Here is a 16602-nt window from a genome sequence, read left to right as displayed (position 1 = left end):
GTGACATCTGAAAGTTTAGCTGTTGCTAAAAATGTCTTTCACATATAAACTGTACCACTTTATTATACTTCTGTTGTAAGTTTACAGATTAAAAACCTGAAGCAAGTGTTGGTTAGAACAGAATAGAAGCTGGAGTTAGTTGCCCAACACAAAATACTACAAGACAAATCCATTCACATCTCAGAAATAACTGTGGTGGTCATATCTGATGAATAATGAGCAAAGTCAACACTCTTCTTTTTGAGACTGAACTAAGTACCTGCAGATGGACTAACAAAACATCAAGAGATGTGAAAATGAGCAAAGTGAGGAAGAAGCAACAATAATTGAAACCCATTTGTTAAGTTTCACATTATCCAACATTGAATCATGCATTGTCAAGCACTTTTCAGAGGTTTTAAAGAATAATGTGTCAAATGAAAAGACCATTTGCCGTTTAAGAGAAGGAATAAGAAGGTTAATTGAATAATGTAAAGCTAAGAAATTTGAATACATAATCTTGTACAGCATTAATGTTCTGCAGACTATTGATTGTGTCATTTGAAGAATAGTTCCACAGAGCCAAAATGGCGACCGTAACCAGTTGAGTGTACATCGCGCAGCCTGTGCTGATGTATTTGGCACAGAAGTGTGCAGGAAAAGACGACAGCTGCTGTGTCACATGAGGAGGAGCATCCTAATGCTGCAGGAACACCATCATCAGGAGGATTTCATACTCATGCAAAACCTGAGACGGATCAAGACGTATGCTTGCAAAGTACACGTTGACAGTTTGTGTTTCAATGTGTGCATATTTAAATGGAGTAGGAAATGTGAGTGTGAGAGCATGAGGGAACGTCAGCGTGTGTGTAAGAGAGGGACAGATGGGTGTAAAGCCAGTAAGCCTTGAGGTCCTAGCTTATGGAGGTTTATGCTCATCAAATCCTTCCGCTCTCACACACTGCGTGACATCAGTTCAGTGACCAACCACCAGCCCGGCCTCCGCTTCCCTCCCACTCCTCCTGAGCTCACATGTACTCACACATGCGCACACTTGTGCACGTATACAGTGAGGTGTACACACACACCTGCACACACATGTATTGGTAAGACAGCACATGTTTTATAACAGAACGAGGAGCTGGAACACAGGGTAAGTCTGGTGAGCATCATGTTCTGTAATGTACAAGTAGGAGCAGGGTCTCATTCTTATAAATCTACAAGAAAACCTGACCTAAAATGTGGGCAGGCAAAGTGAGTGTGCAATGCTATTTTCCCTCAGCATCCGTGGTGGCTGTGGGGATAGAGTGGGTCGTCCATGGACCATAAAATTTGTGGTTTGATTCGTACAGCACCACCAGTTCAATATACTGAACCCTGAACTTCCCCTACATTGCTGTACCTACAGGATAAAGAATCAGTGAACAGAATCTTATATAAAATATAGAAAATGTTGTGTTATTGGGTGAATACGTAAAAACGCTTTGAGTGGACGATAAGACCGGGAAAGTGCTGCATAAATATAGTTTATTGCTGTCTTTGACCAAGACACTGAACATGCAAGGGTTCCAAAGTACAGCTGCACTGTACATGCATGTGGATATCTGCATATTGTAAAATAGGGCAGGTTCACCAGTAGAGGAGGAACTGCACACCAAAAGTAATTACCCATACTGCTTCTTGCACAAGGTTTTGTGGAAATCTATTCAGTTGTTTTTGTGCAATCCTGCTCACGAAGAAGCGAATCAACCAAAAAACAAATGGACGTAACCTCTTAAGTTAAAAGTTAAAAAAGAAGATAAATTATTTTCTCAAATGTGAGAATGTGATTGTTTTTATTTTGTATTTCATTGTAAATCAAAAAACATTTGTGTTTACCTTTGATGAGTTCAGACAAACTATGTGATGTGGTGTTTGTCTTAAATTATGAGACTAATTAATTCATAAATGAAGAAATGAATCAAGAATGTAAATAATGGTTGGCTTCAGCTCTAGAATCAATTAAAACTCCCATCCACAAATGGTAGATGAGCTAACAGCAGGTGGAAGGAGTGACTTCCTGTGGTCTGATCAGTGTTTTCCTCCCTGTGTTCAACCTGGCTTTCTCCCTGGAAAATCTCCACTCATGTGGCTTACCTCAAATGACTTAGCCAGCCAACCAGGGGTCAGTGTTGTGGCTGCCTTACTTGTTGTGGTAAGGGACACAAATCTTTAAATCAGCATCTGATTCTATTTATGGGTGTACTCTGAAAGAAATGGACTTGTTCCCTCTTTGAATGATCATATGTCAGCTGATTGAGACTAATCCTTCCCAAAGTGACGTATGTGCCCTGGTCTCCTGCATCTCTACGTAAATGGGATGTTGTTAGTTAGTTAAGTGGTGTGGAAATCTTCAGCCTGCTGTTTGCAACTGTGGTCTGTGGTCCTCGGTCGTCATAATCACCCTTTTTATAGGCAAACTTCAAATGGACCACAAAACTATAAAATAATATTGTAATAAAATGACCAATCCTTTTCTGTATACGTCCCTGTGGTAGGTATCAGTCATAACAATAAAAGAAAAGAAAAAATTCAAAATCTTGCTCCTCACTTACAAATCCCTTACTCATGAAGCACCATCGTATAATAAAGAGCTCACAGCACCCTATTATCCCAACAGATCACATCATACCCTGAATACAGGCTCTTAGTTATGCTGCTGCAGGCCTAGAATGCTGGGGGAACTCCCATCATGCACTGAGCACTTTCTCCCACCGTTTCTCTCTGTGTAAAATTTTTTTTTTTTCCTCCACAGTCACAAAGTACCGGCATATAGCAGGAATTGTTTCTCTGTAAGGTCTATAATAAGTGTCTTGAACATTGTATGATGTTCTGGGCGACAACAACACCTTGATACTATGGCGCCCTCTTCAGGCTTTTAAACTTGTTACCAACAAAAATCACTTTCCTCTTCATGCACGATTGACTTAATCATTTTTTGAGTAATGTGACAAATAACATAATCTATGGAGAGTCAATGAAGCATATTTGTCATAATTGTCTTAATGACCTTTAAATAACTTGACTTATAGCTTCTCTGATTTGGCACTAGAGTGAAACCTCCAAATAAATATATAAATTCCTGTTTGAAGTATCTGTTATAACGCAGTAAGCCATAATAACATCTTACTTGTAATTGATGTTTATACACTTTCCACTGGGTATTTCTTTAAGTCTATTGTCTGCATTACACTGTCATTAAATTTGTACCAACTTGTGTCTGTGTTGTGTATCCAAAGCCAAAGATCTGCACCATTTGAGCTATTTAAATGAGCTCCCCTCTTGAGTATCAATTCAAACACAAGGCTTAAGTCTAGCCAGCGCGGCTGAAAGAAACTGCGTCACCCAATAGCGTGGGCTCCATTGTGTACGTGAAAGACCCGAGCAGCACTCAGGGTATTGTTTTCTTTTTAAGGGGAGTCAGGTTACCTTGACAACTGCAGGATGCCTAGCCAAATGCGATGAGAAAGAGAAAAGACACGGCCGGAGAAAAGGAGGGAAAAGAGAACGAAAAGAAACAAAAAAGAGGCAAGATACTCCCCGGCCACCAACCCTTATTTTCACAGAGCTTGTGTGTTTTGACAACAGGCCTGGTGGCTGCCAGTGGGTTGGGATGGAGAACCAAGGAGGTGAGGATGTGTGTGTGTGTGTGTGTGAGTTTGTGCATGTGCTGGTTTGCTATTGAAACATCTGTGTATCTGTCCCACACTGATGCAGAACAACAGTTTCATCACAACAGTTGTGTTCTGACATTATCCAGTATTTCTCTCATTCTAATGAACATGTGTAAAACCCACATAGAAAGACCACAAGCTGAAAAGTCTTTCATGACCTGCAGTCTACAGGATTTATTGATGCAAATGTGACAATGTATTTTTCAGTTTAAAAAAAGAACTGTCATTGAATTTATATAAACAGTACTGTAACATTGTTGTTTCTTTATTTAATGATTCTGTGTTACCTTATTATTTTATTGTTTTGTTTGAAATTTCTTGTTTACATGGAACCAAATAAATAGAATAAGTGAATTACTAAATTAATAAATAAATGATAATATTTTTCAGTTGCAACCATACATTTATTAATGGTGCACTCACTGTTAATGTACTTGTCTTGACAGTGAAATCCAGCAACCTTTAACCGGAGGGCCATGCGTGTTGGACTGCGGCCACGCAGGTAAGACACTGGATAATAACTGAACAGTAGAGATCTAACCGATGCACCTTACAGTAAGTGCTGGGCTTGTTAATAAAGCACAGTGTAATGCATCACTGATGGTATGTTCATAATCGTGTCTTCCTTTTGTGTAGACTTGGATCATGTATCACTTGCAGCAGAAATGAGGCCAAATATCACATCTGTTTTATTAAGATTCCTCCTGTGCTTTTTACAGACGTGCTTCTTCTCTTTTGTAAATACCCTCGACCACATGTGTGTGATGTCGTGATGAGTACTTTGACAACTTTGACGTAAAGAGAGCTGAATGGAAATAATTTGTCTGGATGTGAATGTGAAGCTTTATAGACTCTATGGGAGCAGTGAAGCTGTTAGTGTGTGTGCTGGCTGGGCTTCACCAAGTTTCTGTAGTTCGGGGCTGGTGTGTTTACAGGCCTGATGAAAGTGGAGTGATGGCTCTCTCCGCCCTTGTTAAACTGAGGGTGTGTGCCCAAGTGAGCAGCGAGTGGACACACGCTGTAAACGGCACATCACACGCTTCACTTATTTGTTTTGACACACGCTTGAAGTCATGGAAAAATGTAATTCTCCACATCTTAGTGTGTTTGGTGAGAGGCTGGAGTCAGGCTGTAAGTTTTTATTGCATTCTTAAAATCAATTCTGTGAAGTTAAAACGAGATTTAACTGGTTGGGTATGATACAAATTATTCAAAAGTGACATTTTATGTCCAATATGTGGCTAATAAATGTACTAAGAACTATAACATTGACAGCATGTGAAGTTGTCTTCTAGATTATTGGTGTTTATTAAAATAATATGAGCCATAATATGGGCAGAGTTAGGATTATATTGTATATACTGCAGTTACCTACATTTCCCTCAGGTTCAATAAAGTATCTGTCTGTCTGTCTGTCTGTCTATCTATCTATCTAGGAAGATTGTGTTAATTCTTCAATTTGCAAGGGTGTATGTGGGAAGACTTTAGTTTGATAAGAACTTTTTTCAGGTAAGGGATACATAAAGTAAACCATTAATAAGAATTGGCTTATCATGAGGGATCAATAGCTAAGAAATTGTTTAAGGGATAAATGAAATAGTAACATTATAAATGCTGTCTTCAGAACTACATCAAATAAAAGTTTAAAATCAGATAAACAGATTTTGGAGATGACAGATGTTTCAGTGTTGTGGAGCTCACGTCAGACAGAATAGAGAAACAGACTGAGAACCACTGACTCCTGAATGCTGCTGTATCATTGAGGAGGCTTCTCTTTACTGCGCCCTCTAGTGGTTGCCTGGTGCTCTGTCTGTGCCTGTCAGCTGTCACTTTGCTGCTGCAGAGCCTGTGGGTGCCACATGAGATGACTAAGGATGAACCTGCTGGGAGGTCACCGGAGGAGCAGGGTAACACACACACACACACACACACACACACACACACACACGCACAGTGAATCAAGTGTCGTTGAGAACAATTTCTCTAAACCAAGGCCTTAACCCGTGAGGATCAATAAATGTAAATGTAAAGTTGGTGAATATTTTATCTGTATCATGGAGAACATGTTGAAGTTTGACCTTAAACTGATGTTTCCACTGTACATGTGGTCAGCAATTTGCATTACCCTCAATCGTAAAGGTGTCTGTGGAGATTTGCACAAAAACATGTTCCTACAGAGTATCTGCAAGAGTTCAAACCCTGGTGTGTGTCTGTGTGTGTGTGTGTGTGTGTGTGTGTGTGTGTGTGTGTGTGTGTGTGTGTGTGTGTGTGTGTGTGTATGCTTAATGAGAGGACCACAGAGCTCTAGTTACAATTCTATAAATATTTTCTTTTTAAAAATGATGGCTGATTTCCATCTTTATCCATCATAAATATATTTTTCTTCTGTCATAAAAATGATTCAGTGACATTATCCTTGACACCGATTATGGAAAATACACGTGACCATAATCATTACTTCTCAGGACACAGAGTTAAGAAAACAGCGTTAAATAACACTGCTTTTCATGATTTACAGAACAAGATTTCCTATTTAGGAGATTTGCTGTGACTTAATATTCTGTGTTTATATGTTTAAACCTCTACATTGGAATGAGGGGAGCATGATCCTGCACATACGTGTTGTATAATACAGTCACATATAATGTTTTGCATATGCTCGTACTTTTTGTACTTTTCTGATGTTAGATTTTTTATATTTATACAACAAATTACTTGTATGTGTAAACCTGCTTGGCAATAAAACCTGATTCTGATTCTCTACAGGTCAGCGCGGTCTCGGCGTTCGTAGACTGGCTCTGCGTTTGGAGGCTCTGAGCACTCAGGTGCAGAGGCTGAGCAGAGAGAGGGATGTGACCCAGCTGAGCAGAGAGGATCTCAGTGTGATACTGCAGAGGTTTTCAACAACTCTTTTACAAACTGATCTTTACAAACACAGGGTTAGTGAGAGGTTGAAGATTTGCATGTGCTTCGCAGCTTCAGACAGGACCAGAAAGGTCTGGCCCGCTTGGTGGAGAAGGAGCTAATGCGAGTGTCCCAGAAGCTGGATCAGCTCAGCCGTAGTCACCAGCGTCACCATCGCTCTCACACTCCAGCGCCACATGACGACCTCAGAGCGCACAGAGGTAAAGACAAGACCTTTACCACATGTAGTTCGATTCCACTGATTGGTTTTAGCTATCTTTTTTGGGGAGTTTTATTGGTTTGACTTGTCTGTATCATTAACTTGGTGGAAGGACGAGTCAGGGAAGTTGTCACATGGCTCAGGATCAGGGGGCAGATTCAGGAATTCTCTCTTATTTTCTTTTAACATGGTGAGATGGGGCGTTTTTTCAATTTTTTTTGTTAATTTCTCAGAAAATAATTGGATGTTGATGGAAAAAATCAGCCATGTTTAGTTTGTGCAAGTTTGTGTATGAGGCTATTAGACACAAATCATCTCACAGCTTACTTCACTAAAAGCACATCCGTGGCCAAATTAAAACACAAAATCATTTGTTCCAGTTATAACATTCGTCAATGTTGTGGCTACACCAAATAAATACACTCTCCCTGTACGCACCTTCAATAATTGGGCAGGCTCCTCAGCGGTGGTGTGACACTCTGAGCCAAGCGCACAGTTCGCAGCCTCAATAGAAATGAACCACACAGTGGAATTAACAAGCTGTGATGGTGGAGGGTGGGACTGGGGGGGTTAAAGGGCAGTGGGTGCAGGTGGTTATGGGGGATGGAGTCCTTGAATAGAGAATTAACAAGTCTCAAAAGTTAACATCTACACTACTACCCTCCTGAGAGGTGTCAGGTGAGAGGTGGGTTAGGAAGGGTGTCTCACACACACACACACACACACACACACACACACACACACACACACACACACACACACACACACACACACACACACACACACACACCCATGCCACCCGCATGCACACAAACACACACCTCCTCCATCGCCAGCCTGCTCACCCCCCACCCTCCTTCCTCTCACATTACCTCACCCCATAAAATATTCCTGAATTACCCAGGGGTCCTTTCACCAACTTGTCTGTTCGTACTCTTGTTTTTGCAGAGGGAGCACTTTTCCGTTTTCTATTTTGCCGCGCTCCTACAGCATATCACCATTTTCATGCTTTCACACCTCAGCTATTCCTGCAGGTTTTCTTATCTTTTTTTTCCCTCTCTCTTTTCATTTTTACAAGGTTGTTTTACACCGTTCAGCGCTGTGTATGTTGGCAAACGCTCACATTGTAAAAGGGGAATGTTTGGTAGGAGGCAGGTGGGTCAGGTGTGTGTGTGTGTGCGTGTGTTCAGCAGTTGATTGACATTTGCAAGAGATGGTGGGGGGCTTTACGGGAAATGGCTTCTGAGAACACACTCTACTCTAAATGCCTCAGTACGTCCTGCTGGTGGCTGCTGCTCACTGAGCGTGTTACAGTTGAGAGCTTGTATATCAAAGTTATTACCCACTGTTCTTCATTACCCAGAGTCGACCCTACAATGTGCTTTTTGTTAACAAAGCCAGGACTGGGATGCATCTAAAATAGCCTCTGAAAGAAAAACTGAGTGACGGCTCATATCTTACCCACAGGGCCCAGTGAGTGTGAGGTGCCAGTGGACGCTGCGTATCCGGTCTGTGCCGAAAAAGTGGAGGTGAGAAAGTGGGAATATATGTGGAAGCATGAACTTCGTGGCTTCATGTGTGGACTCTGTATTCAACCTCCATGTTTCAGATTTGAACAATACATGTGTATTATAATAAAATCTAAAGTCTATAGTGCAGAGTAAAGTTAGAAACCTTTTTAATCAGGAATGTGTTTTATTACTGTTGACTGTTGTGGTTATAAATAAGTTTGAATGATTTCAGAAGTTTGTTGACTGCATGACTGTTTTAAGTTTATCACAATACATCTGTCTGGTAGTTCCTGCAGGTACGCTGGCAGTCAGACCCCTGCTATGCTTTTTATGGGGTGGATGGCACCACCTGCTCCATCTTGACTTACCTCAGCCAAATAGAAGATTTTTGTCCTCCACGCTTTGGAAGGAACCACTCGGCGCTGCCATGGCACAGGAAACCTCACTCCAATCCAGAGAAGGTAGAATCACGTCAAGTTAACATCTTTATTAATGTCCAGTCAATGCAGAATGATCTTCAGCTTTTATAAACCTTAATCGTAAGTCATGGCAAAAAGGACTATTCTCTTGAACATGTTTCTAATCTAAATGACTTGCATCTTATCTTTCGTGCTTCTACTCACTGCATTGACCTTTGCAATGCATGCATGGTTCAGATTTTTCTACTCTTCTCAGATTCATTGGCATGTATGACATTTTATTGTGTTTTGTGACATAACTGATAATAAACTAGATTTACCTAGAAATTACAAGGAAAACATTCAATTGTTGGTATGGACTTGAAACTTTAAATAAAGTATTACAGTAGTATTACAGTATTTTTTATAAAGTTAATGTTCACTTGTTTGCTGTGCCGTTTTCTTACTTGCTTATAAAGATTATATTTTATTTAACATATTTTGAGAAAATAAAAAAAAAATCTACTCTCTACTGTGAACTGCCTCACTGTGTCTCACATTCTGATTATTCACAGGCTGCGATACGTACGTCTCTGAACCAACTGTACAAGGTCATCGGCAACAGCAGCAGTGGTCCTGCATTAAACTTCATCAGGTCCAGAGTGGAGAGGATGTCTGAGCGGTGGGTACAGGCTGGTGTGAGGATGAGGCAGAGCAGCAACAGGACGGTTGCGAGGCGGGTGAGGGTAGAAACAGCAAGTCGTTCTGTCGTTTTTATTGATGGACAAGCTAAAAGAAGAGTTTAAGAACTTGTATTAATATCAATGAAAGAACAGAAATGAGCAGCCTCTTCTCTTAATACCTGTTGTCTAATCTAGACATTGAAACATTCCATCTTCTAGGTGCTCCTTTATCCCGGTGCCCTGGCTGGAAGTGCTGGTCAGCGTTTTGAAGCCATGGTGGAGAGAGGGGGTCCTTTGGGCGAGCTGGTCCAATGGGCCGACCTCAGCGCTTGTCTGACAATCCTGGGCCACAATGTCAATCTCAGCACGTCACAGCGCCAACTCCACAGGTGACGACTTCCACTGGATCCCTCTGCTGCTGGTTGTTGATTTAATCTGAAGTGATAACGTCTGTTTGGAAAGTACAGATTACAAAAATTAAAAAAGTTTATTGAATTGATGTGACTTTCCTCTGAAATGATTAAGAAGGTTAATTAGTGGTACAATTTGTGTCTAGCCTGATAGGTGCTGCTCCAGGCCGAGGCAGTTGTCCAATCCAGAGGCCGCTACCCTTCGACCTCGTCTACACGGACTACCATGGCCTCGCTCACCTTCAGGGAGCCATGGGACTGGCCTTCCAGCATTACCAGTATACATCCACAATTGCTGAGCTGATAAATATATATATCAAAGATTTCTTTTGTTATAAACTTGTACCTTCTATTACTCTATAGATGCCGCTTCAGAATCCTGGACTCTTTTGGCACCGAACCGGCTTTTAACTTGGAGAGTTACGCAAATAGCCATGGATACAAAACATTGTGGGGCAGATGGGGTCTCCGGCCTCTGCAGTACATGACTATGTTCCGTAAGTCCTGTGTGTTTATGTGCATATTCTGATTATGCTGACATGGTGCAAATAACGTGTAATTCTTTTTATACACTGCAAACACGTGTCTCTCTGTCTGTGTGGGAGTAGCTGTGAAAGGAGACAGTTAACATATATAAATACATAGCTTGCTGCCACAGTGTTGGTTCTTTCGCACACTCCCCTCTCAGCATCCTCACAGTGAGAGGATTAATAGCCGAGGTTAAATAAACCTGGTGCCCAGACAGAGCTCTCATTCCAACACCTCTCCCTGTCGTACTTCCCGTCCCGCCGGGGGATGGAGACAAGCTGGACGGACCGGGCCGAGAGCCGCTCTTCATCCCTCAGCTTGAAGCACTGTTTATTTGTCCTGAGGAGGAGGAGGAGGAGGAGGAGAAAGGGATGGCTGTTAGCTGATGGTGGGGAAAGGGCAGGAAGAAGGGAAGAAAGCAGAGCAGAAAGAAATACATCGAAAGAGGATTGTTGGAAAAATTAATTATAAGAGAAAAGCATGTATTTGTGTTTCTTTTAAAACAGGGGTGAGGAGGTTTGTAGACTGATTCCATGAAACACAGAAAATGCTTTCACCGCATAATGTTGATGATATCTGTGTGTTGTTGCACATCTCTGCTCGGAGGAAGGAGCAAGGAGACGAGACCTGTCTTTTTAAACAAAGTAGTTAGAGACAGGAGAGGATGACACACACACACACACACACACACACACACACACACACACACACACACACACGAAGAAACCCATGCACACCTTTCCTGGCACATTCCTAGTTAAAGTAAATACTCATCTCTCACACCTCCTTCAGTGTGTCATAGGGCAGCAGGGTGGCAGTGGCCTATCCAAACAGCCCTGAACCTAAACCATCTCGAAATCTCATTTCCTTTAACAGCTGATTTATAGTGCACAGTGTGTTTTTCGTCTCCAACATATTTTTTATCTCAACTGTTGCTATTCATCCGCGATCTTGGGTCCAACACCGTCTGCCCAAAAGTAATATTTGATGACTATCATTCCGTTCACCACGAGTTTATCTTCTATCGTCTTTGAGAAAAGATCTGTAGAAGAGTGTTACGTTTACTTGAGAAAAGAAATTGCATTCATGAATTAATGCATTAATGAAGTAATGAGATACATGTCTGTTTTCATGAGAAACTAATCTTGTTTAAGAAGAATTTGTTTTTTTTCTCAAGTGATTGCAATTTGCTCCCGTGGATCTCTGCACCATCTTTGATCAAGTTGATTTTTATTACCCACACATACATGTATACTTATAAACTTGAGTATAGATAAAAAAATATTATAAATAAAAGTGGTGTGATTGGAGTCTTCAGTGCTGTATGTTGAGATGCCAGTCATTCTTTAATCCTTTTAAATGATTAAACTGCTCTATGTTTCTGTCATCTCCAGCTCACACTCCTGATAACTCCTTCCTGGGCTTTGTGAGCGAGGAGGCAGTGAGGGCGGATGTAAGAGAGGAGGAGCTGGAGCCTGAGACCTACAGGAAAGACAGGATGGCAGTCGTCTATGGTAAACAGGACTACATGTGGCAGGTACAATCACCACAGGGGTAAAGTGTACTGTGTGTATGCACTGTAGAAAGATGGGGAGAAAGCAGGACTCATCAAATACTCTGTGTCCAGGGTAAATCGGAGTATGTGGAGGCAATAAGCGAGGAGCTGGAGACCCACGCCACGGTCTACCAGCCTCCAGGTCACTCGTCTAATCTGCCCAGCTTCATCAGAAACCACGGCCTGCTGAGTCAGGAACACTTCCTACGACTTCTCCGCAGAGCCAAGGTCAGATTAATGATCATCTCAGAAAAAGTAGCCAGGGAATCTGAATCACATCTATTATATGAGCTTGTGGGAGTTTTTGTGAGATTTGTCTTTCCTCTGCTGCCTCCCTCGTTCCCTGTAGGTGTTTGTAGGTCTTGGTTTCCCCTATGAGGGTCCAGCTCCTATTGAGGCAATAGCCCTGGGCTGCATCTTCCTTCAGCCCAAATTTGACCCACCACACTCATCAGACAACAATGACTTCTACAAGGGCAAACCCACTTCAAGACAGGTACGTAACTTCCCAAGGTGAAAACCCCACATAGGAATCAAAAATAGATGTTTTTAAATCCCTTTTACCACAGATTTTAATTAAAAATCAACACATTAAATACCTTTGCATCGCAGATCTCCTCCCAGCACCCTTATGCTGAGGAGTTCATTGGTCGACCTCATGTGTGGACCGTGGACACGGCCAACAGGACCGATGTACAGGAAGCGCTCAAAGCTATTTTAAGCACTGAGGTAGTTTCCAGATAAGGTTAAACATAATTTTACTTGCAGTAGCATTGAATGAAAGTGTTATTGTGTTTGTGTTTTTGCAGGTGAAAGCTTTCACCCCCCGAGAGTTCACCTGTGAGGGGATGCTGGAGCGGGTTCGTGGTTATATCACCCACCAGGTACAGAGACACAGGGAGAGCTGGCATTACATGAATGGCTGATCCAACACCACACTAGACTCTCAAATTGGCCTGATCTGATGAAACCTCATGTTGAAATCAAAATAAAATAAACATATACAGAGAAGCCTTCAGTATCTGTGGCACTCACCTTTTATGAAACACATTCGCAATAATGTCATCCACCTCCATCTACACCCTAACGTAACTTTGAAATCATTAATTCCAGTTATTTTATTCTTTGTCAAGATTGCTTCAAATGCTTTTATGCAACACTGGCCACTGATAAAACAGAAACCATCGCTTGGTTCAAAAATACATTATTGTTTACTTTCTTTAACTTTGTTTTCTGAAATCCCTATAGGACTTCTGCAGTAAATCTGTCCCTACGTGGCCACCGGAGAGCGCTCTGAGGATGCACCTAGGTCCCCTGGGCCAATCGTGTGTTAGTGTGTGTCGACGCTCCTCCCTGGTGTGTGAGCCTGCTCTGTTTCACCACCTCAACAGTCCCTCTGCGTTTACCAGGTAAAGGATCACCAGGTTTCGATTTTTAAGGTTTTTATGTGGTCAAAAAAACAAGGAAAAGGATTTGCAAAAGAAAAGAAATTGTGGAACTAATCACAGTTTTATCTCTCTCTGCAACATCACAACCCTGTTAGAAACAGCCACGATACTTTAATCGCAATCTTTATTGTGGAGTTGACATCAAAATGAAGGCTGAGGTTGAAGATGGGTGTAGTCAGCATGGGTGGTAGAGGGGCTGGATTTCTTGGTATCATATCTCTTTAACTCTTCACTATTTTTCATTTTCAGGCTTGGACTAGGTTGCGCCAGCATGGGGCAGGAAGTCAACCATCTTTTTCCAGCCTACAACCCTTGGGGCCGACACTGTGGTCTTCAGCAGGAGCCTCTACTGTTCAGTTGTGCCGGCTCTGACCCTTCCCACCGCAGACTGTGTCCCTGCAGAGCTCACCTGCCTGGACAGGTGGCGCTGTGCCCTGACTGCATCTAAACACTGAAAGAACTCTGGAAGTAAACACCAAAGAGCCATCTGGAGTACATGTTGTATAGGTAAAGAATTGATCTCAACTATAGACTGGCTGGCTGCACTATAGGTCATAAACCCCACCATCTCCATGTTAGTGGATGGGACGTCGACCAAAAGAAAAAGTCATATTCATGTGAAATACATTTTTCTCAAGGATGTTTTTTGTCGTTTTAGGTAGTAGATATGTTTAAGTGTTCATGTGACAGCCAGCAACCAAGATCTCTGATTCAAGGGCCCTGAGTTTGGCATTGTTTGCATTGTGGCGCAATCTATGCAGCACCTGGAAGTATAGCACCTTCTCTGGCTTCCCGCTGTACCAGGAATGAACTGCTGTCAACCAAACAGTCCTTCTCCATATGTGTGGGCTGGTTGCTTTGCACTGAATGGTCATTAACATTTTATTATAGTGATCAGGCTGCATGCAAGTGTGATTTTGCACCATAAAGCCCATTCAGACTCTGGCTACAAATTACGTTATTGCCGCGAGATGATCTTCATGTTTTGGAATATTTTGGCTTCGTTTCTGGATAGAAGGAGGAAATGGAGGCGGGTTGTAAATCTTTATTTACAGTCTATGATCTCAACCAAAGAAAAAGCAAACTGTCCTGCCAACGCTGAATTGTGTGGTCTTGTTGGCTTACTTAGGCTGAAGGTGAAGTATTAGCTCAGAGTATTTTGTCGATATGCACATGAGTTGAAACTCAGCAATTTTCAGGGCCCCACAGAATCATCTCAGTCAGCACCACTGACATTTAGTCTTTTATAACAGTTTTGAATGCATTACAAAACAAATCAAGCAGATGCTCACTTTAGCGATTAACAATTTTTAAAACAATATGAGAGAGGTTGTGCCAAGTTATGAAATGAGCTGATTTTGTCCCGTTCAATTTGTTTTGTTTTTGTAATGACCGTCATTACTCAGGAACCATTGAATGATTAAATCATTTTATAAGCAGTTGAAATGTCATGGGATAATGAATTCATGGCCTGGTGTTTCATGTGTCGAAAAAACTAAATCCCTGTGTCCTTGTCGCTTTTCCTCGATCCCTTGAAAAAATTAAATGACGGCAATGTGCTTGCAAGGGAAATATTGTTAAGTTGTGTTGAAATGGAGGGAAGGGGCACCAAAGAGCTAAAAATCTGTTCAGCTCTCAGAGTTTAACTTTTCGTCTCCTGCTCCACATCACACAACAGCCCAGTGAAATTCAATGTTATGCTGAATAAGTATCCAATCAGTCATTCGTTTACAGTAAGTGGTCAGTGTTGCATGGGATTAGAGCTCCTCAGCTGGTTGCAGATATTAGCCTGGCCCTCAGAGGAGCGAGGGTGACAGCCTAAATGATGAGGCTCATTATCTGAGTGAATCATGGATAACCTTTGAAGGCCTCCGGGAGGTCACAGCCATAAGACGATGATTATATTGTCATATACAGCAATAGTTCCCAACCGTCTTCGACTTAGGAAAACCCCTCAGCTCTGTTTAAATCTGCCAGTAAAGGCAGACCTCATTGTTTGTCTTTTAAACACATATTTTGCATCATTTAAACTTGAGGAAAAAAAGTCACTGAGGGCAGGATTAATTATGTTTTCTTAACTTATTATTTTTTTTACCAGAAATTACATTTAAAAAAGATTTTGATCATAAACGATGACTCATTTTTGCCCATGCATTACCTTCAAAATTATTCCCTCACTGCTTCATGACTTTGAGATTTGTAGAGCCCCCATGACATTTGCACCCCAGGTTGATATGATGGAAACTTTACAGTGATTTGGAGACGTTTTACACTTTGTCATGTCAGAAGCCTCAAAAGGTTACGCAGACTTTCCTCATCATCTATCCCTGCAAACAGCTTGTGAAAGATACAAATGATAACATCTAAAGGCCAAACCACATCCCACAATCAGTGATGTAAGTGCTGCACTTATACAGCACAGCTGTTAGCAAAGATGGCTCCAGCAAAGTCAATGAGCTGCTTAAAAAAAATGTGCTCGATGTGGAACTGGATCGATGTGAGGTTTTTCTTGGAAACGACACACACACATGAATGTTAATTGGCAGAAAAAAGGTCTTTCTGCTCCGATACGCTCCATGAGACCACAACGTTATTGTCACTCAGGGATCAGACTGCTCAGGGCTGCGACAACAGAACTGCTCGACAAAGTGATCGACGACTAAATGATCCATGAAAACAACTTTGAATTTTGATCATGAATGTGTTTGTTTTTAGATGTGACTTTTGCTTCATTAGGTGAACAGTCCAAAGATGATGTAAAATTAATTTGTGTTTGCAGTAAAGGAAAAATAAAAGCTGTTTTTGACTCGGTGGGAAGTCCCTGAAACATATTATTGGAAAGTGATGAGTCATGTTAATTCATATCAGTTACATATGCGGTGGCATATAAAAGCTGTCACTCACTTCCCAGGGGGCTGATAGCAGAGGGTCAAACTAAGGCTTGAAAAACAGCACAGGGTATGGATGGAGCAAATGTGTAAATGTGGACAGACAAAGATTTTAGTGTTCCACAGGACTGCCGACTGACCATCGTGCTGGATGAAACTGTTTATGAGCGCAAGGTCTGATGAGGTCCATGTGAAGGCCATCAGATGGTGATTTTTGAACAGTGATGTGGATCATATCTGTGTAGAAAATAGATATCTGGATTATGTGCTTATTAATGCTAATTGTCCAATTAAGGCTAAAGGTACTTTAGGTAGATTAACCATTTGTTTTTGCAAATGCACATAACCATAAAGGTTAAGCTGGG

General features: G+C 41.6%; 1 protein-coding gene across 1 annotated transcript; it reads left to right on the top strand.

Annotated features, from left to right (window-relative positions):
* Positions 1-1079: 1079 nt before the first annotated feature.
* LOC109626789 (alpha-1,6-mannosylglycoprotein 6-beta-N-acetylglucosaminyltransferase B-like) lies at positions 1080-16154 on the top strand. The gene is made up of 18 exons (XM_020082951.2): positions 1080-3647; positions 4139-4194; positions 5484-5599; positions 6459-6588; positions 6669-6817; positions 8284-8345; positions 8615-8788; positions 9301-9465; positions 9628-9797; positions 9965-10096; positions 10182-10315; positions 11741-11883; positions 11974-12129; positions 12251-12397; positions 12514-12630; positions 12711-12785; positions 13150-13310; positions 13599-16154. The coding sequence occupies exons 2-18, from the start codon at positions 4169-4171 to the stop codon at positions 13795-13797; spliced, it is 2256 nt and encodes a 751-aa protein (XP_019938510.2). The 5' UTR covers positions 1080-3647; positions 4139-4168; the 3' UTR covers positions 13798-16154.
* The last annotated feature ends 448 nt before the right edge of the window (positions 16155-16602 follow it).

This window comes from Paralichthys olivaceus, chromosome 21 (genome assembly GCF_024713975.1).
Source record: "Paralichthys olivaceus isolate ysfri-2021 chromosome 21, ASM2471397v2, whole genome shotgun sequence".
NCBI lineage: Eukaryota > Metazoa > Chordata > Actinopteri > Pleuronectiformes > Paralichthyidae > Paralichthys > Paralichthys olivaceus.
This window is presented reverse-complemented; position numbering and strand designations above follow the sequence as displayed.

Coding starts and splice junctions, on each gene's coding strand:
- LOC109626789 (XM_020082951.2), top strand. CDS start 4,169: ATGCGTGTTGGACTGCGGCCACGCAG. Junction 4,195..5,483: donor GTTGGACTGCGGCCACGCAG/GTAAGACACTGG, acceptor TGCGCCCTCTAG/TGGTTGCCTGGTGCTCTGTC. Junction 6,818..8,283: donor CGACCTCAGAGCGCACAGAG/GTAAAGACAAGA, acceptor TCTTACCCACAG/GGCCCAGTGAGTGTGAGGTG.